The 20,433-nt window shown below is 43.4% G+C and overlaps 1 protein-coding gene across 14 annotated transcripts in view; it reads left to right on the top strand.

The window, feature by feature from the left end:
* The window catches only part of mast4 (microtubule associated serine/threonine kinase family member 4), a 116,960-nt gene extending 99,680 nt beyond the window's left edge, over nucleotides 1–17,280 (top strand). For 13 of the 14 annotated variants that reach the window (XM_047570584.1, XM_047570586.1, XM_047570583.1 and 10 more), the window contains 15 exons: nucleotides 104–312; nucleotides 390–528; nucleotides 1,405–1,537; nucleotides 1,638–1,803; nucleotides 3,878–3,979; nucleotides 4,511–4,633; nucleotides 5,617–5,726; nucleotides 6,250–6,371; nucleotides 6,686–6,900; nucleotides 8,198–8,398; nucleotides 8,821–9,047; nucleotides 9,186–9,308; nucleotides 10,413–10,549; nucleotides 11,074–11,258; nucleotides 11,346–17,280. In XM_047570584.1, the coding sequence (XP_047426540.1) occupies nucleotides 104–312; nucleotides 390–528; nucleotides 1,405–1,537; nucleotides 1,638–1,803; nucleotides 3,878–3,979; nucleotides 4,511–4,633; nucleotides 5,617–5,726; nucleotides 6,250–6,371; nucleotides 6,686–6,900; nucleotides 8,198–8,398; nucleotides 8,821–9,047; nucleotides 9,186–9,308; nucleotides 10,413–10,549; nucleotides 11,074–11,258; nucleotides 11,346–14,887 (5,734 nt within the window). In that variant the 3' untranslated portion in view covers nucleotides 14,888–17,280. The remainder of the gene's footprint in view (nucleotides 1–103; nucleotides 313–389; nucleotides 529–1,404; nucleotides 1,538–1,637; nucleotides 1,804–3,877; nucleotides 3,980–4,510; nucleotides 4,634–5,616; nucleotides 5,727–6,249; nucleotides 6,372–6,685; nucleotides 6,901–8,197; nucleotides 8,399–8,820; nucleotides 9,048–9,185; nucleotides 9,309–10,412; nucleotides 10,550–11,073; nucleotides 11,259–11,345) is intronic. The other variant, XM_047570588.1, reaches the window with a different exon arrangement.
* Nucleotides 17,281–20,433: the final 3,153 nt, after the last annotated feature.

Genomic DNA, 20,433 nt, shown 5'->3' with positions numbered 1-20,433 from the left:
TTGTTACAGCAGCCTGATGATAAAAAGTTAATGTTTTATTATCCAGATTTGTCTCTTGGATGAATTCGTTCCCACCGTGATGGATAAACTCTTTCCTCCGCAGGGCTGTTTATCTGGTTCGGCACAAGGAGACCAAGCAGCGGTTTGCCATGAAAAAGATCAACAAGCAGAATCTGATTTTGAGGAATCAAATACAACAGGCCTTTGTGGAGAGAGACATCCTCACCTTTGCCGAGAACCCCTTTGTGGTGTCCATGTACTGCTCCTTTGAGACACGGCGGCACCTGTGCATGGTGATGGAGTACGTTGAAGGTCAGTAGCTGGTCCCTTTTTTGAAGGACGGTGTCTTGTGTGTGTTGTTTCTAACCTCGCTGCGTTGACCCGTGCAGGAGGCGACTGCGCCACCCTTTTGAAGAACATGGGCCCGCTGCCCGTGGACATGGCCAGGATGTACTTTGCGGAGACGGTGCTGGCTCTGGAGTATCTGCACAACTACGGCATCGTCCACCGAGATCTCAAACCCGACAAGTGAGGCCTCATACATTTTTAAAGAAGCCACAGTCGATATGTTTAAAATTAACAATTACCTGACTCCGTTTTCAGACGCAGCGGTAGTCGACATGTAGCTCTCATCAGATCCTTTTATTTAGTGTAGAGGAACTAAAGAGAAGAAAAAGTGGGAATAATGTAAATGTAGCCTCAGGACTAACCCTCCATCCTACAACGCAATTTTATGGTACAATAAAAATGTACAGTGGCAAATAAGGCACTTTATCTTTACCTTATTTAAAACCACTAAAGAGCATTAGAGGTAGGTGGGGATGAAAAATGGAGAAAAAGGAGAGTGAATACTTTATAATAATAATAAGGTTATCTGTTTTTCTTTAGAAACTCCACTCCATTTGAATTCCACTGTATATTTTAATTTGACTGTAATTACACAAAAATAATTGTAGTTTTCTTCTTCACTTCTCCTCAGTCAGCTTTGAAAAATAATTTATCAGAAACACTTAAATTTCCAACTGAACCATTTAATATACAATTAATTTATATAATATTTGGAATAATATTGATTAAAGCATGCAAGCATTCGGGGTATTATTATTGGTTTTATAATACTAATAATAATAATAATTAAAAGGACAAAAAATAATTCTTGTATGTTGATACATAAAGTCAGTGGTAATTCCTAAATATTTAATGCTACAAGTAATTTATGATATCAAATATAATGATTGTTCTGTTTGACTTTTAATACTTTAACTTTTAAATAATATTTTTCACTTGGTGCATTTTTGAAAAAGGTTAAAAACTTTTTCCACTCCAGCTCATTAAAAAGCCAAACACGTCTCTTACCGTCAGTTTATTTCTAACCTTCTCTTCCTCTCGTTTTATTTATGTCAGTCTGCTGGTGACTTCCATGGGCCACATTAAACTCACAGACTTCGGTCTTTCCAAAGTCGGCCTGATGAACATGACCACCAACCTGTATGAAGGACACATAGAGAAAGATGCCAGAGAGTTCTCCGATAAGCAGGTAAACATGAATGAAACTGTACAGATGTGCAGTCTGACGCTACATGTCCCTTCAAACTTATCACATTTGGGTTATTTTCTTTTTTTTTTCTTGTGCATAGGTTTGTGGAACTCCAGAGTATATTGCTCCAGAGGTGATTCTGAGACAAGGCTACGGGAAGCCGGTGGACTGGTGGGCTATGGGCATCATCCTCTATGAGTTCCTTGTGGGCTGTGTGCCGTTCTTTGGAGACACACCAGAGGAGCTGTTTGGACAGGTCATCAGTGGTCAGTGTCAACTTCTTCTCTCCTTAAACAACAAGAAACATTAGATCTCTGTCACCACACACAAAAAGACGTCACATTCATATTTTCTTTAGTTGCAGAGTTTCTGCAACGCTAGTGACGTCCTCTAGTCTAAAGGCCGGATTAACTTCCCGTGGGAACCAGTCACATAATTAGGGCGGGGTTTTATGTACAGATGGACAAAAGAGTAGTGGTTGGTTGTAGGACTGTCTATTTGTATGCAGAGGAATTAACTTTTCTTTGTATTAGTTGTATCAGGTCTGAATGAAGAAGCTCATGCAGATGTGCAAAAAACTGCAGTTCATCGAGTGGCCACTTGAGGCTCCAAAGGGGAGCAAATCCTCATAGACCCCCATGTTAAAAAGACCAACTTTACAGCATTATTAAACATGTCTACAGCATGATACAAATGTTTAATAAAATGTTTTTGGTCTCAATAGTTTATTATTATTCATGACAACTGTACAGGGGTGATTTTTTTTTTCTAACTCATTTTGTTTATTTATTATGAAGGTTTTTTAAAATTCTACATAATTAGGGGCGTTCCCACTTTGAGTGACAGGTGTTAGCCTGAGCTAACAGGTAGCAGAGAGTTAGGTGGGCAGGTCTCAATGTTCGACGCAACCGCTATGTCCATATTTGGAATATCCAAGCGTGGGCGGAGTAAAATTCATCCAACAATGGCGACCGCAGGCTCCGCCCACTTCAGGCTTCATTTTCAAGGTTCAGAATCCAGTGGGTGACGTCACGATGGGTTTATTCCGTAGTACATACAGTCAATGGTTAAAACACGCTCCCACATCCTTATAAGAATTCACTCTAAACCAGACTAAACATTCCCGTTAGCTCCAGCTGCACTTCTGTGCTAATAAAGCTAATGTCATCATCAAGAGGCTAAACTAAGATGAAAGCATAAGAACAACATTGACTTCAAACTGATTTTTACTTAACTGTTCATAATGAACTCTAAATAAACCTTGAATGCCCCAAAACATCAATCAGACTACAACCTTTTTATTTTTACACGTGTAAAGTAATTCTGCAGAAGACGTTTTAACAGGATACAGATAGATGTGCATCCACAGCAGATTTTGTTGCTTATTTAAGATTTTAAATTAAGATTTCTTTAATTTCCCTCAACTGTTATATGCATATTTAAATTCTATTGTTGATTTATGCTTTTTCCCCTAATTTCACATTTAAAAATGAAAACAACATCAGTTTATCAGCTCCGACATGTGTGTGTGTGTTAACGTGCATTTGTGACACTATGTGTGTGGTTGAATATGCGAAAGATGTCATCTAGTCAAAAGTTTTGCCAGCATCTGGCGTTTAGATGCTGTCAAGCACATCAGCAGAAATTCCCAGACCTGGCTCAGCTATGAATTAAACATTTGCATAGTGACCACATGGAATTAGATGGCGGCCATATTTCTCCATTTACTGAAGACTGAGATTTCCCCGGAGGCTGAAAAGGAAAAAAAGAAAAGCAGATGGCAGTAGGTGGTTTCAGCTCCACTTTGGACCAGTGAAGTGAAGTTTTAATATTATGATAATGTTCCTTTGTTGCCCGGCGGTGACAGCGCAGGGAAAAATCTTAATCTTGAAAACAGGAGCTTTTATCTTGTCTCACTGTGGCTCGTTTCAGTCGGTTGTTGGATAACCACCTTGTGCCTGTGCCATGGAAATGAATGACATGCCACGACTCATTTGGTATGCTCTCAATCAAACTGTAGCAAGCCTCCGAGAGTGACTGTTAATTAAAAGGGGGCCTGAACACGCTGAATGCATGCCAGTGTGGCCTCGGGCCGCACATACATATTCATAGCTTGGGCCCAAATTTGATTAAAATGGGGGACAAACGGTGCACGGAGCAGACAGCCAGCAGGACTCTTCACATCCAGGAGGCTTTTCATGCAAAAAAAAAAAAAAAAAAAAAATAGTCGTCTGCGTGTGAAATTTAGATTTGCCTAACTTGATTATTCATAACAGTTAATCAAAAACACTTTCAAAATAAAACTGCATGTGTTTTTTTTTTTTTTTTTTTTTTTTACAGACGAGATCAACTGGCCCGAAGGTGAAGACGCTCCTCCTCCCGACGCCCAGGAACTCATCACTTTGCTGCTGAGACAGAACCCTCTGGAAAGGATGGGTGCAGGTATGAAAAAAAAAGAGAAGAACAGTCCGTGACTTCTCATGCGCCACCTCAACAAAGCTCATTATTCCCATAAGTCACCGGGGAAGGAAATTGAGGTCATCCGGCAGCGGGGGCAGTTTCATCCTGCAGCCTGCTACCCTCCGTTCTTCCTAGCCCATGAATCTATACCTGATCAGAGGAGAGTGTAGAGCTGTAAAAGTGACCATGACCTGGGAACAAAGGCTCAGAGAGCAGAGTCAGTCCAGGGACATCCGGGCTTCTCTCCACGCACCGGGCTGCCATTCACAAAGTCTCCTGCTATTCCACAGAAAGGTCACAGACAGGAAATAGTGCTGCATAATTTATAGTCACGGTATCGCTTTGGCCTGCAGCCACCGTTGTGGTGGAAGGGGGAGGTGGGGGGGACAGAAAACATAGCGTAAGCGTTTCTTCACCTCCTGTGTTTAACCGAAACCGCCTCAGTGTCCAGCAGAGATTCGACTGAAGGCTGAATCCAGCGAGACTCATCTGTATTCTTTTAATCTGCTGCAGGTGGAGCCGCCGAAGTGAAGCAGCATCAGTTTTTCCACAACCTGGACTGGAACAGTCTGCTGAGGCAGAAGGCCGAGTTCATCCCTCAGCTGGAGTCTGAAGACGACACAAGCTACTTCGACAGTGAGTTAATAATTTTTTTAGGAATAGCACGTTCTTCTTCACGTCTCAAAATTCACACGTTGAGGTGTTTTCTTCAGCCTCAAAGCAATTCATTGACAAAAAGGAACTCGTAGCAGCTAATTGGATGCTCACTAACTTTGTAGCAGTATTATAGACCAGTTCATGGCCTACGTCATTGTGACGTCACAACGTTAGCTGGAGGCACAACATTGTGTCTGAAGTAATGTTAACTTAACCACAAGCTAATGCTAACTGTGAGCTAACGCAACATTAGTTGCATGTTTCAGGGGTGTCCAGGCAGACATTGAGTTTGCTACGTTACTCTCCACACTGGTTCCACTTAACTTCTTGGAATATCTTTGTTGGAGAGGCTTCACTTGATAAAGACAGACTAGACTTTGTCCCCTCTGTGTCCTTTGGTCAAATTGTCCATCTAATGAGTGAGAGTGTAGCAGTCGGTGAATATAGTCCCATCAGTCAGAGTCAAACTTTTTAAAATAACACTCATTCACATTCATTCTTACCAAAACAGTCCTTTGATTTATGCTAACCATCGTTTACAGGCTATAGTGTTTGAGATCTGTTGCCTCCAGCTAAGCCCCGCCCCCCAAAAAATGTTACAATGTTTAAAAACTGTGAAGGGGTCTATAGTTCTTCTTTGAGTTCTCCAAAGCATTATGGGATCTGTAGTTCCAAAACTTAAAGCATAATTAGCCCAGAAATAAAAGTTGGAATTATAGTTTTTCCACAAAGGGACATATCTTGTTTTTTCTGTCTTATATCTAAAAGACATGAGTGCAAAAGGCCACAAGCTCAGTTTTAAATTATCCCTAAAAGTATCATGTCATAAAAAATATATGGTGTTCAGTGTTTTGTCTAAAACCCTCTTTACAGAAAATGACAGACTAAATCTTCTACTTTGCAGCTTAATATTAACATTTCATTTACAACCTTGTGAAATATAAACTTCTCCTCCCTGACAGCTCGCTCTGAGAGATACCATCACCTGGAGACGGAGGAAGAAGACACGAACGATGAAGACTTTAATGTGGAGCTGCGTCAGTTCTCCTCGTGTTCTCACCGGTTCTCTAAGGTGCGTCTTTAATCTCTCAAATTGTCTCTCGTCCCATTCTAATGAGCACGTCGTCCTTTTTTTCCTCGCGGGGGAAACAAAGTGCGAGCAGCTCCTGCTTCATATGGAAATTTGTGTCTCCTGTTTTCTCTGCACCCCCCCTCCCCCCTCCCTCCCTCCATCCCTCCCAGCCCCTCGGTATTTAAAACGTACATTTCGGCTTTGCATACATTTTCTGCTTGCAAATTAGATCTGTTGTATATAAGACGTGGTACAATACAGTCGAACACGCTGGGAGTCAGTGCTGTGCTGCATTGCAGTGTGCTCTATTCTCACATCAAAACAAAGCATTACAACCAGTCTCAGAGGAAGAGACATTTATCCGTCTGCTAAAAAAACTCCACGCTTGTAAGATGCCATTATGTCCGTGTGGCTCAGACAGCATCAGAAATGAGATTCGTTCAATTCGTTTTTGTATTTCCAGCCTCGGTGTATTGACGTGAGTCCGTGTTTGTTTGTGTTTGTGTGTTTGTGTGTTTGTCAGGTTTACAGCAGCCTGGATTTGTCTCGTGGACACCTGGAGGAGAAAGGAGAGACGGAGGAGAAGAAGAGCGAGAGCCCGCTGACTGTGGACTCTCTCAGCTGGACGCCAGACTTTGCTGAAATGTACGTTCAGATTCTAAACTAGACTTTTGCTATGGAATAAATACCAGGTTGAATATGTGCTTCAGCTGTTTGTGGTTCAGATACGACTGTAAGTAGAGATCCATTAGAGGCAGCAGCTGTTATAAAATATTAGTGTTGATTTGCGCAAAACTGAGATCAGACCCCAAATTCCAGGTACTTGAAGCTGCCCTGGTTGGATGTTAATGAAAGATCTGAACAGGACCTTGGAGGAGAACTGATCTACAATCAATAAACCCTTTGTGACTGTACAGGAGTTTAAAATAAACCACAAATATGTCGTCTCTTCCATGCAGGCCCTCGCTGTCCCACTCCACGGACACCGACAGCATAAATCAGGGCCCTCGCCCCAGTTTGCTCCCAAAGTTTGCCATCTCAGCCGAGAGCGAGGGGGACGAGACGTCGGGCCTCGGCGACCCCAGCAAGGCCTCCTTCTCCATCGGAGAGCTGCCGCAGGACGAGCCTGACGCCACCACTCCGGGCAGCACCCACAGCGGGGCCACGCTCTCCGGTAAGAAAAGGTTCCTCTTCAACGTCTGTTCAACCCTCACGAGCACATTTTAATGGATCTATGCTCAAAATGCGACTTTCTGAATTTGGTCATTGTCCCAGTTTACATGCAACGGAGACAATAGAATAACTGACGGGAACATGTCGTCCTCCTACACACTAGGTGGCGATATGTGTTTTTTCAGTGGGTTAACTCGAGTTGTCCATTTGTTAGACCGACATTTCAAACAACAACCAGATGGATAATAGTTCAGCTTTTTTAATCTTGTACATAATGTTGTGCGCTACTTCTGGTGCAAATAAAATGGGGCTATCCCTCAGACGGTTCTTCTACCGGCTCTGTTTACCTTCTTCTTCTGTGACCAGCTTTCTTGGATGTTTTTGTTTTCCGAGGTCATACACCAGGGCAGCGGTTAAGGAGCATGTGCACACGTGGTGTCTAGTTAAAGTCCGATTAAGGCGTATACATGCCGGAGAAAAACGATTTCCAGTCGCATTATCTGGGTGTCTTAATATATTCGCATGGAATTAGTTTTACCAGGAGACCTTTGATAATTTCTAATAATCACGGAGGTCGTCTGTGATCTTAATCCCATGCGAAATGTCCATGTCTGTGATTTGTAAAATAAAAATTACACTTCAAATTACCTACCATAATTCTTGTAACACAGAGGTCCCTCTAATAAAACCATTCTAGTGCGAATCAACATCTCTGTGATTTAGGGGTGAGGCTGGGGTTGGGTGTTTTTTTCCAAGTCTTCATTTGTGGCTTTTTACTGCCTCTTGTCAAGAATTATAAAGGATGTGCTATGAATCAAAGTTTGGACAGATGTTAGAGCACAAAGTGTAGAAGCTGCTGAACTGTTCGCCTGGATTAAATCATTAAATCAGCCATTAATGTTTTCATCAGCAAAGGTGGAGCTGTTTTAAATACTGACAGGTTATTGGTAATTTCTTCCCCAGGATTATTGTTCCATTATAATTAAAACTGTCTCTGACACGCAGTGAGATGGAAAGTAGCAGAGCCATAATGACGGAATGTAAATTAGAGTAAAACTCAGAGTTTGTTTATCCTGTGTGAATGTGTCACATGAAACACAGACGTAGGGGGTAATATTTGAATTTACCTGTCCTCAGGTAAAACCAATCCCATCCGAAAAGGGCTTTATTCGGATAAAGAGAACTCCGATATTAGCCGGAGTAACGTGTTTAAGTTGTCCAGTTAAAGTCAGAATAAGGCAACTAGACACTTCAGCAACGACTCATTTTAATGCGCATCTGCTTCTTTATGAATTCAGGAAGTTTCTCAGAACATCTGGACCAGCTGACGCCCAGAGGTGAAGGCTTGGAGAGCCCCGACAGCACCAGTCACACCTCTGCAGACCAGGAGCCTCAGACCAACTCTCTACGACCTGAGAGCGCTGCAGAGAAGACGGGAGCCGTCGCCAAAGTCCCAAAGTCTGTGTCAACCGGCGCCCTCTCTCTTATGATCCCTGCAGGTGAGTTAAATGTATATGTAATATATATATATATATGTATGACCTGCAGCCCGGCTGTTGAAGGTCGAGTGGCGTCCGAGCACCAGCGTCTCACGGATTACAACGAGCGTAACGAAGTTTGATTCGATAATTTGAAATAGATGAAAGCTAGCTCGCTGTGGACCTGTGCAAAATTGCCTCAGCACGACACCTGCTGCGAGCTGCGTCTTACAGAGCGGTCGCGTGCAAATAGCCGAGCACAAGCTGCTAACAAGGAAAATAAGGAGGCAGCTCCGGAGCGAGAGGTCTTTACTCCTGGGAGAGAAAATCCCATTAGCTTCACCCCCAGCAGGAGCAGAACGGAGCCGTCTTCACACCTCAGCGGCGGCTCCAGGGCCGGTTAAAGAGATTTAATTTAGACCAACCTGCTTTTATTTTTACAGATGTCTTCGGGGTGTCTCCGCTGGCCAGCCCCCTGTCTCCTTACTCCCTGTCCTCGGACCCTTCGTCCAGAGACTCGTCTCCGAGCAGAGACTCCTCGCTCTGCGCCGCTAACCCTCGGCAGCCCGTCGTCATCCACAGCTCTGGGAAGAAGTTCGGCTTCACGCTGAGGGCGATAAGAGTTTACGCCTGTGACGGTGACATCTACACTGTCTACCATATGGTCTGGGTAAGGATGCTAGCAGCAAGACAAGACAGTACATTGCTGGGATGGTATTTAAACTCAGAAACTTAGTCTTAGGTTTTTAAAAGCGCTGTGAAGAACAAGAGATAATATTATTAAATGTGTCTTGTGTCTGTTAACCAGAATGTAGAGGACGGTGGACCTGCACACAAAGCAGGACTCAAAGCTGGAGACCTGATCACTCATGTGAACGGAGAACCGGTCCACGGCCTCGTCCACACCGAGGTGGTGGAGCTCCTCCTTAAGGTAACTTAAAGAGTCTGTGCTCATCTTTAATCAGACGCATATCACTGCTCAGAGGGATGAAGATATTATTCATAGTGTCATTTTGTAATTGAGCTTAAATTCATTCCAACTAGAATATCTGAGTGAGTGTAGGAGGTAAAAGGTTAAGAGGTTTTCCTGACATTTAGTGCCAATAAACTGGTTTTAGGTCAGTAACGATATCCCTGCTTCATTTTAAGACTATGAAATGTCAGAATAATAAAAAGTTTTATTTCAGCTTTTATTTCTCAGAAGTTTATTTGCGCTTAATGAGTATTTGGTGGCAATAACTTTAAATGGTTGAACTTTGGTCAGAACTTGCAGGTCGACTTCCACAAGGAATTCCTCTTGAGAGACCTGGTGGAAGTCGATCTCACTTTTTCAATTCCGCCCACAAACTTTCTCTTGGATTGAGGTCAGGGGTCATTTAGTCATACTGGGAGCAAGCCTGGGCGTCCTTTGTATCTTATTTTGCAGCTGCCAAACTTTATGTGTATCACTGTTTCAGACTTCCCGGCTGATGCTTTGAGATGTTTCTTCAAGATAATCATCCGTCTTCATGATGCCATTCCTTTTTTTTTTTTTTTTAAGTGCACCAATCTCTCCGACAGCAAAGCCACCACACAACATAATGCTGCTACCCCCATGCCGGAACTATAGTTTTCATTATTCACATGTTTTTATACTGCAAACACATACAATACAATCAACAAGGCTGCAAACAGCAGTCAAGAGATATATGAAAATAAAACAATAATAACATATAACAATCAATTAGCCAGTAGTTGTAGTTGTCACGGTGTCTCTAGCTGGGAATTCCAAGTTAAAGTGGTTAAAAAAATGGCTGCCAGACATCGTAAAACTCTGCCTTTAGACAAATGAAGCCTTTAAACTGGAACAAACAGAATTATAGTTTTAAATTGGCTTTAAAACCTGTTTTTGTTTATGACTTCCACCCAAGCGTATATAAACTACCCAACTCATCTGAAGCAGAATATACTGTCATAATTCACTATGAAATTCATAATAAAAGTGTTGAAATTTAATATTTGATGCATTGTTTTGTCCTTTTTCTTTTCCCTTCAGAGCGGCAGCAAAGTGACCATCTCTACGACCCCCTTTGAGAATACTTCAATAAAAACTGGTCCAGCCCGGAGGAACAGCTACAGGAGCAAGATGGTCAGATGTGGCAAGAAGCCCAAGAAGGAGAAGACGCCAGAAAGGTACAAATCTATTTGTAGGCATGTAATAGTTAAGAATTATTTACTTACTATATGTAGGTTTAAAACCTGTGGAAACATATTTAGATCCTTCCTTCAATGAATCATAAGTTGCTCAAACGTTAAACGTCCACATTTTGGTCATAGTACAACTGTTTTTAGATTATTTTGTTAATTATTGTCAAATAGCTGCTTTAAGATGATAACTGGTAAATTACTTGTTATTTTCAATGGATTTAAATGACTGTACAATATGTTTTTTTGCAAAATGTTACACAATGTATGAAATGTAAGGATGGAAAAAGCTCAGTGGTTGTGCAGAGATGAGGTGAGCGGGTGATCTAATTTCCTGTGTAGCCATTACCAAGTTTCCTGTTGGCTGCAATTACAATGAAGGGATATTTGAATATGTGACAGGATGAAAAGGTTGTTTTTCTTTTTTATTTTTTAGACATGTCTTGTTTAGTTCCCGTTTTAGATTAGATTTCTGTTTTCTTATTTTTTTCTTCTTCTTCTTTGTTTTGCAGGCGGCGCTCTCTTTTCCGACGCTTCGCCATGCAGCCCTCCCCTCTTCTGCACACCAGCCGAAGCTTCTCCTCCCTCAACCACTCTCTGTCCTCTGGTGAGAGTCTCCCCGGCTCCCCCACACACAGTCTCTCCCCTCGTTCCCCCACCGCCGCCTTCCGCCCCGCACCAGATTTCACCCAGTCAGGTGCAGATTCTACCTGAACTTGAAGGTTCTTCAGCAAATTCATTACGTTTGATTGCTCATTTTGTGTGTTTTTTTTTTTAATTCCAGGTGGCAACTCCTCCCAGAGTAGCTCCCCCAGCTCCAGCGCTCCAAACTCCCCCGCGGGCTCCGGCCACATCCGCCCCAGCACCCTGCACGGCCTCGGCCCCAAGCTGCCGGCTCAGAGGCTGCGTCAGGGGCGCCGCAAGTCCGCCAGCAGCATCCCCCTCTCGCCTCTGGCTCGCACCCCTTCACCCACCCCCCAGCCGACGTCTCCTCAGCGCTCGCCTTCTCCCCTGCTCACTGGGCATCCCGTTGCCATTTCCAAGACGGCCCAAGCCTTCCCGACCAAGATACATTCCCCTCCCACGATCGTGCGCCACATCGTGCGCCCGAAAAGTGCCGAGCCCCCTCGCTCCCCGCTCCTGAAGCGCGTCCAGTCCGAGGAGAAGCTGTCGCCTTCCTACACGGGAGACAAGAAGCACCTGTGTTCCAGAAAGCACAGCTTGGAAGTGACCCAGGAGGAGGTGCAGGACGAGGAGCTGAGGACCGGGGAGCGAGACTACACCGTCCTGCAGAGTGTGGACGAGACGGCCTGCGAGCCTCTGGCGGTGTCCCGCGTCCGACCGGCGGAGCAGGGCTGCTTAAAGAGGCCCGTCGGCCGCAAGATGAGCCGGCAGGAGTCGGTCGAGGAGCTCGACAAAGAAAAACTGAAGTCCAAGATGGTCGCCAAGAGGCAGGACTGGTCAGAGAGGAGGGAGTCTCTGCAGAAGCAAGATGCCCTGCATGAGCTGGACTCGTCGCCGTTGTGTGGCGACGACAGGGACGAAGGCTTCGTGCTGCGAGGTCAGAGCAAACCTCAGAGCAGCCCTGAGTCCGGCCATCTGGAGACCAAAGCTGCTAGCACAACTCTGAAAGACGTATTGTATAAAAAACTGACCACGCGCGTCTCTGAAGGTGTCAATGACGCGTCCGGAGGCGGCACTGACGGCGAGGGGGGACTCCGATCAGCGCTGTGCTCCATTCAGCCAGAGCGGCAGCACAATAGACAGGGTAAAGACTCCATGAAGCCGGACAGGCTGGACTTCAAAGCTCCCACCATCGAGTTCACCAGGAAGAGGCTGTCGTTTGAAGAACGAGAGGACTGCATGTGTCGTTTGGCTTCAGGGATTCACGAGAACCTCCACTTCGGCTCCACCAGGTCCAAGAGCCTCCAGCTGGACTCGGTCATGTCTCACGATCACCTGAAGTCGGGGCTGGGGAGCGTTCACTCCAGCCCTGAAGGTTTAGCCCCGAAACATTTCTCTGGGAGAGGAGAGAGCGCCGTGGAAAAGCTCCAGCTCATCTCCTCTGCAGAGTCTCCGCTCAGAAAGACCTCCTCTGAATATAAACTCGAAGGACGCCACGTCTCCTCTCTCAAGCCTCTGGAGGGCACCCTGGACATCGGCCTGCTTTCAGGACCTCGCGTCTCAAAAACAGAAACCTGCTTATCCAAGATGGCAGAGAACTCAAGCGACACCGTTCCTGTGAGTCCTCCAACTTGGCTCCAGAGCCCCACGGAGAGACAGATAACCATCCCCCAGCTAAAAGCCACGGACAAGATGAAGAGCCCCGTCTCTTGTTCCCCGACCTCCGAAGCCGTTTCTTCTTTAAATACCGCAGTTGTCTCCAAAGACCAGTCAAATAACGCACCCGCAGAGACAAAAGTCGGCTCAAGTGGTGAGAAAACACAGGACAGACTCGGCGAATTCTCGCGGGCCTCGGCCAACAAATCAGAGGCTTCAACTTTTCCCGTGAAGCCAGAGAGCAGGACCGGTGCGAAGGCCGGTTCTCCGCTGCCTCATGAACACAGAGGCTCCCGACATAGCTCCCACTTCTCCTCCTGCGGGAAAACGCCCTCCATACGGGAGGTGAGCAACGAAGACCAGGACGACGACGCGGAGCAGCAGGAAGTCGCGCCGCACACTACATCACCGAATACTGACAGCTCCAAAACAGGAGCCTCTTTCTCTTCTGCAAAGCTGGAGGTTCACATTAAAACTTCCCCTGCACCCAAACCAGCAGAGACTCCGACTGTAGCCGCCAGTGAACCGACACCTGCGCCGCTGACGCAGAGCACAAACCGCGGTTTGGAAACGGGTCAACTTCAGAACAGCGAGAAGGGAACAGCTAATGGTGCACGGAACATGACCTCTGTTTCTGAAGTGAATGTACAGAACAACCCTGCATCTGTTCGCGTTCCAGAGAATGTGGTTTCAAAACAGCAACTGAAGAACATCTGCTCTTCAAATACAGACGTTTCTGCGACAACATCAACATTTGGTCCTGTACAACACAATAAATCTGTCACTTTAAAATCTGACTGCGGTGAAACATCTGGAATCAAGGACACTGTGCAGTCGAACAGAACAGCTGATGCAGTCAAAACGGACTCAAATAAGGTCAGGGACCTCTCTGTGGGTGTGCACAAAAAGGATAACACTGTGTCTGCTGGTGCAATAAAAGACAGCGGAACATCGCCGCAGAAGAAAGAAGTTCCCATTTCACCAAAGACGAAGACGACCGGCAACTCAAAGGAGTCAGAGCAGCCGTCAAAAAACTGTGCGGCTGCAAAAGCACAACACAAATCCTCCGATTCAGAACTTTGCACAACCAAGAAAGACGACACTGTGGCCCCTTCAGCGAAACTGAAAACTTCACCTTCAGCAAATGAAAATGTTTCAAACCCCAAAAGTAAGTCGAGACCTGACCCGCAGCCCACACCACCCACGTCTGTGAAGACGGAGACGAAAACACATGAAGTGAAATCTCACGGCACGGCTGCGCCCGTTCCAGAAGGGAAAGGCAGTCCAAACTCAAAACAGAAGGAATCTGCGCCGCTGGCTTCAAACGCTCAAGGGAAGAAAGACGCCTCGTTTCTGTCCACCGGAGCCGACAAGAAGGAAGAGCCGACGCAAAGAGAAACCCAGACGCCCAAAAGTTCTGTAGCCACCCCGACTCCCGCAGACTCAAAGACGAAACCTCTCCCTCCTAAAACGTCTTCGGCTCTGAAGTCTGCTGGAGCTCCAACACCATCTATTAAACAAAGTCCTCCACACAAAAACCAAGCTACCGTTGTTAAAGAGCAGCGTGACTCGAAACCAAAAGACGTTGCTTCGCCTCTTAGTGCACCTCAACAGCAGCAGCAGCAGCTCAGGAAGGAGTCGTCTGAAGTTTCCTCTCAGCCTGATCCAGCGCTGCTGCAGAAACCCGCCGTGAAAAAAGATTCACCGAGCAGCGGAGGCGCCTCCGGCAAGGCCTCAAACTGTGAGTCCGCAGGCAAGGTATCCAAAGACGGCGGCAAGTCCGAAGCGCTCAAACCGGACGGTCACAAGGCCGCAGATACCCGAACCACCAACACCACCACCGAGAAGCCGGCGTCCTCCGGCCGCAAGGAGCAGCCCGAGAGGAAGAAGAAAGAAAGCGCTCAAGACGTCACGACGGTGCAGAAAAACCAGAAAAGAGACGCGAGCAGAGCTTCTCCGTCTGCGCCCAAAGACGCTTCGGACAAAGACTCGAGTAGATGCAAGCAGCAGAAGGAGTCACCGCGTAGCTCCAGCAGCAAAAAGTAAAGAAAGCAGCCGACGTTATCGCTTCAAGGTTCAATCAAAGGGTAGAAACGGTTTGCGAGAGCATCATCATGCCTTCTTCTTTTGTGTTTTTTTGTTTGTTTTTGTTGTTTTTGTGTGTGTTTAAGGACCGGGAAAAGCTGTTACACGCTTAGAGACGAAGGTGTTTTTAATACTACAAACTTGTGACGACACATTTCTGGGTTTGAATGTTTGGAATCATCAGCCGATAATGTCTGGAGTTTTTACTTCAAAGTGAATGTTTGGAGGTTTTCGTTTTCTGTTTCGCTGAGAGAAAAAAAAAAAAGAAGAAGAAGAAGAAGAAAAATGCTTTCGTGCAATCAGTACGTCTTTTTTTGGGTGGGGGGGAGGGAAGGGGGGGGTCACGACGTACTGTAGAGTCAGTGCCATAAACTAATTTTTTTGAATTGCACTCTTACTTGTAGACGCGGAGGACCTGACGTCCAAGTCTTTTAATGCAGTAGACCACGCGATGTTTGCCCTGCGGTTTACCGGTTGTCGTATTCTTTACGTTCAGTGTGATCTTTTTTTTTTTTTTTTTTTTTATCGTCATTGGGTTTTGTGCAGTGGTACACAGAGGGAATGCACTAAAAAATTAAAAATTAAAAAATAAAACTAAAAGAAATCCTGAATTAGTGAAGGGGCCTTAGACTTATGGGAAATAAAAACTTGCTGTTCTTAGCAAGTTTAGATGTGGTGTTTATTCACATTCCTCTGACATCTGTACATATATTTTCTTTTGTTTTTTTATGCAATATGGTGTAAATATGTTGTAAAACAGGGACGCGTGGAGGCTTACATGATTGTCGTTTGTATTATATGTATAGATTTTTGCAGTGTCATGTTTCGATATTAGGAGTTCAGCTTGATATAACTGTGTGGTCTGCAGTAAAGCTACCGCCACGTGTTTCATCGACGTCTTTTAACGTGTCTCAAAATTAACTTGAAGGGGCGAGAGGGGTTGGGAGGGAGGGAGGAAGGGGGGAGGGAGGGAAGGAGGGGGGGTTGATGAGATGAGAAGGCTATTTCTAATAATGTAGCATCATAAAATAAAACTGTGAGGGCGGCCGGCGTTTTCCCGAGAATGTCTTCATTGTTGCCGCGGCTAGTTTGAAGAATTACGACTGTGTGAAATATGAAATGTGGATCGAGATGAACCAGCAATTTACTGCAGTAGATTTCTAAAAGCTCATTTTTTGGGGGGGTTATAACCACGCAAAGAGTCTAAAAGGTTCACAAAGTGCTTCACCGTCAGGGTTTTTTTTTTGTTTTGTTTTTTCCTCCTCTGTGTCCGTGTTGTTCAAGTTGATGTGTTTGAGCAGCTTCCAGCTTGAAGCGTCGTCCGGGCAAAAGATTTTCTGATTGTTTTCATAGTTCAACAATTTGATGTTGGTACTATACACACAGGTTGTCATATAAACACATACATATATATATATATATCAACACTCACGTTCACCTATTTACACATATTTCTAGTCTATAGACGCCTTTAAATTGCAAAACCCGAGTGACAACTGGAAAGTAGCACTAGCGTTAGCAGTACTGGCTCAGTAATCTCGTTTTATTATATATATATATATATATATAAACACACACACACACACGGAACAGAAATCTCTTCACTCAATCTTGGCATATATCTACACGAAATGAAAGTCACACACACGGCGCGACATCGGCTGCAGAGGTTTTTTAATGCTTGTAGAATCTGTGTTGTAAATGTGTTGCTGATGTGTAGCGGAGAGAACAAATGCACCTTAATGTTCGCCAGCGTTCAGTTCAAAGGAGGAAACGTGGGACTGAACGCGGGACTCTGAATCCAACACTTAACGATTTGAATGAATTTATTTCAACTATATCAACCATCCGATCCCCTGCGCACATATAAACCCTTTTTTTTTTTTTTATCATGTGAAAAAGAAAGAAAAAAATTCTCAAAGCACATTCAATGTTTGTTTACAAAGCATCATGGATGTATATTTTGTATATTGTTGATTTGCCAAATCTATGTTCTGTGTCACGGATAATGTCGTCGTGTGAGGCTCCCTTGCCGCCAGGGTGTTTAATAAGAACATTCGTCTGTGCAGTAATCAGTGTCTTTTTCAAACGTCAGGTTCTTCTTTGTCCGCTCGTCTCTTCAGTTGTTGTTTTGTTTTTTTGTTTTGTTTTTTTTCTTCCTCTGTGTCAAACTAGTATTAGATGAACTCGCTTACGATGGTTTGTCTTTTTAGAACATGTGCAATAAAAGTGTTTTGAGTTTTGTATTTTGCCCAAGGAAAAGCTCTATGGATGTCATAGATGTTGTATATTAAAACAGATATTTATACTTCTAATGTTGCGTAATACTGAAAATAAAATGGAATTATAAATTATTCTTTGCTTTTTGCTTTTTCTTTGCAAACAAAAAAAATGCTGGGATGACATATTATTCCAGTGCTAACTTACTGATGCTAAGGTGGACATTCACCATCGCGTGTGATGCACCAATGCTAACATTTAGCATTACCATGTTTACCTTCTTAGCTGCTAACATGTTGATGTTGAGCATCCAAGATTTGCCATCTTAGTGTGTTAGCATGCTAACATGTTCACAGCAACAGTGCTCGCATGCTAATATTTAGCAGGTATAATCGTGCACCGTCTTAATATGTTGCTATGCTAACATTCATAGTATCATCCAGGTCATGTTGGATCCAAATAGTGTTTAAAAAGGCAACTGGACTTGTAGAGCTTTGAGAAGATGTTTTATCCTTGTAGCTTCCTCAGTTCTAAGGGATTGGTAGGATGCTAGTGAGTTAGCATGTTTAGCAGATGTAATGGTTACCTTGTTAACATCTTAGCTAGTGAGTTAAGATGTAAAAATGTTCAGCAGCTAAAATGCTTAACTCAGTAGCCAATTTTTTGGCTACTGAGTTAAAATGCTAAATTACCAAAGTTTAGCTGCTGAAATGTTCCCCATGTTCACTTCTTAGCTTCTGAATTAGCATGTATCTAGCAGTTAATGGAAATTAGTTGCACCTATTTCTGGCCAAGCCAGTTTCTGATGGGTTTTTACCCACAGAGAGTTTCCCATTTAAACCTCAAACTTCCCACCACACCCTTAGAACTGAAGAAGCTCACTGGATGAAACATCTTCTCAAAACTCTACAAGTCTATTTGCTCTTTTAATTTGGATTTGGATCTAACATTCATAGTGCCAAGGCTAACATGCTAATATTTTATTATTTATATCGGGTATAATAATCATCATGTACCATCCTAGTTTACTGTGCTAGCATGCTAACACATTGATACTAGGAGGCACTATAATTACCATTTACCATGTTCTGTTTGGATTCCAAGATTCTCGTATTTGTAGATAATATCAACTTTTGTACAATCAATAATTCCAACAATGCCATAATGTACAATAATTTGACCCCTTTAATATATGTCTATTAGCAAACACAAGCAGAACTGTTGGTTTATTTCAAGGTAAAACTGCATTAAAAGCTATAATATATGGTCTGTGGTGACGTTTTACTGTAGCAGATGATCATGAGCAACGTCAAATCGGTTATGTACGATAATTTTCCTCAAAATCTGATAATTTTAAGCTTCTGGTACGATAATTTGTCATTTCCAATCTGGCAACACATGGTGACAATGCTAACATGCTGATGTTTGGCAGATGCGGTGCTTACCATTTCTACAGTCCCAAGTTTAATGTGTTTGCATGATAACATGTTCACAGTGACAGTGGGTACACACTAGCATTCAAGGTAAATTTTAATAAAATTGTGTTTATGCAAGTGCATATAGCCTTTTAAAGTGGTTTAAAGTCTTATAAAAGAATTAGTTACTTTACTGCTGTTAGTTGCAGGTGTGACGAACAGAAAACTTCTCTGCAGTCAAACACACTATTCATGCTAAATGGAGGGAAGTTTAGTCTACTAATAAATTAATTCACTTTTCATAAATCACTAGTTTTGCTTCAAATATTTTCTGGGACTTTTACTTGAAATCTGTCAAATGTAAAGTTGCTTCTGCAGAGGTTTGTGCAAAGTGAAGAAATGTATCTGGAGGTCTAGTGAAATTCCAATAGGGGGCAGTATCTTTCTACATGTGGGTGGATGATGTTCAAGTAGGTTCCCCGTTATGCAACATGCATTCATAAGGGACAGAGGACTCTAGAGGTGTATTATAACGAGAGGGTATATTCTAGAATTTTAACAGTATTTAACAACATTTACCAGGTAACGAAAAGACATTCCTCCCATATTTAAAAGTAAAATTATGGATGTTATTTCTGCTTTTCTGCAGGAGTCTTTGGTTTCATAACAGTCCCTGTTGATCTTCACTTCCTTTCATACGTGATTTATGGCACCAATGGACCTTACGAGCTAATTACCAAGCAAAAAACATTAAACAGAATGGAAAATCCTTTTAGTGGCTGAGAATAGTGTCGCAGCAGCTGCTCCCGCTGCGCAAAGAAAGGACATTGTGCTAACTCATTTATTATCATTAATTGACCGTGTGCTTCATCTTTAACATTTTACCAGCAGGGAACAGTTTCCTCCCTGTGAGATGTCTCTTTTGCTAATGTTTCACGGAGCTTTAAGGCCCGTTAACCCTGTTTCTCTAATCTGTGTATATCAAAATACTAATTAGCCCCAGCACTCTTAACACATCACCTTAAACTCGCATGTGGTCTAGATATATTCTGTATGAAGCATGTCACACAGGAAACTAACTCTATTTTCAGGTGCCATTATAGCCAGAAAGCCAGTATATTTAAATATTAAAAGGAAGTAAAACAGAAATATATTCTCAGTACAAAATGTCCCTAAACTTTACAAATCTGCCGACACCTTAGTTTATCACGGCCTTGAAGAAGTTGCGGCTTTCGGTCCTTTTTATTGCTCCAGTATTCTGTCCACGTTTTGTCACTTAAAAACTACTCAACATGACGCACTTAATAAAACACATAATACGCTATTCAATAGGCCACAAGGTTAATAAAACACAGTATTATCATGCATCTGGTTTTGCACATCTGTTTCCAGGGAGCCGATAATGCGGGGAGGCTGGTTGGATCGTAATCCAGTTTAGAAAGACTGATCGATACAAATGATGTAACCAGTCATGTACGTTGTTATCAATAGAGCTGTGGAGTTAAACGTGTGCGCACACAGACACTTGTGTACACTGTGTACATGTGTGTGTAAAACAGCAGTTGGCAGTTTATTTCACTGTTTACCGTGTTCACAGCTAGTGAGTTTGCATGTTTGGTAGATGTAATGGTTACCTTAGCTGGTTAGCATCTTAGCTAGTGAGTTAAAATGCCAAAATACCAAAGTTTAGCAGTTGAAATGTTTACCATGTTAACATCTTAGCTAGTAAATTCACATGCTAGCATACCACTGTTGAGCAGATGTAATGGTTACCTTGTTAAAGTGAGTAAAAACGATAAAATACCAATGTTTAGCAGCTGAAATGTTCACTGTGTTCACATCTTAGCTTCTGGGTGAGCATGCTAGCATATT

This window comes from Mugil cephalus, chromosome 19 (genome assembly GCF_022458985.1).
Source record: "Mugil cephalus isolate CIBA_MC_2020 chromosome 19, CIBA_Mcephalus_1.1, whole genome shotgun sequence".
Lineage (NCBI taxonomy): Eukaryota > Metazoa > Chordata > Actinopteri > Mugiliformes > Mugilidae > Mugil > Mugil cephalus.
This window is presented reverse-complemented; position numbering and strand designations above follow the sequence as displayed.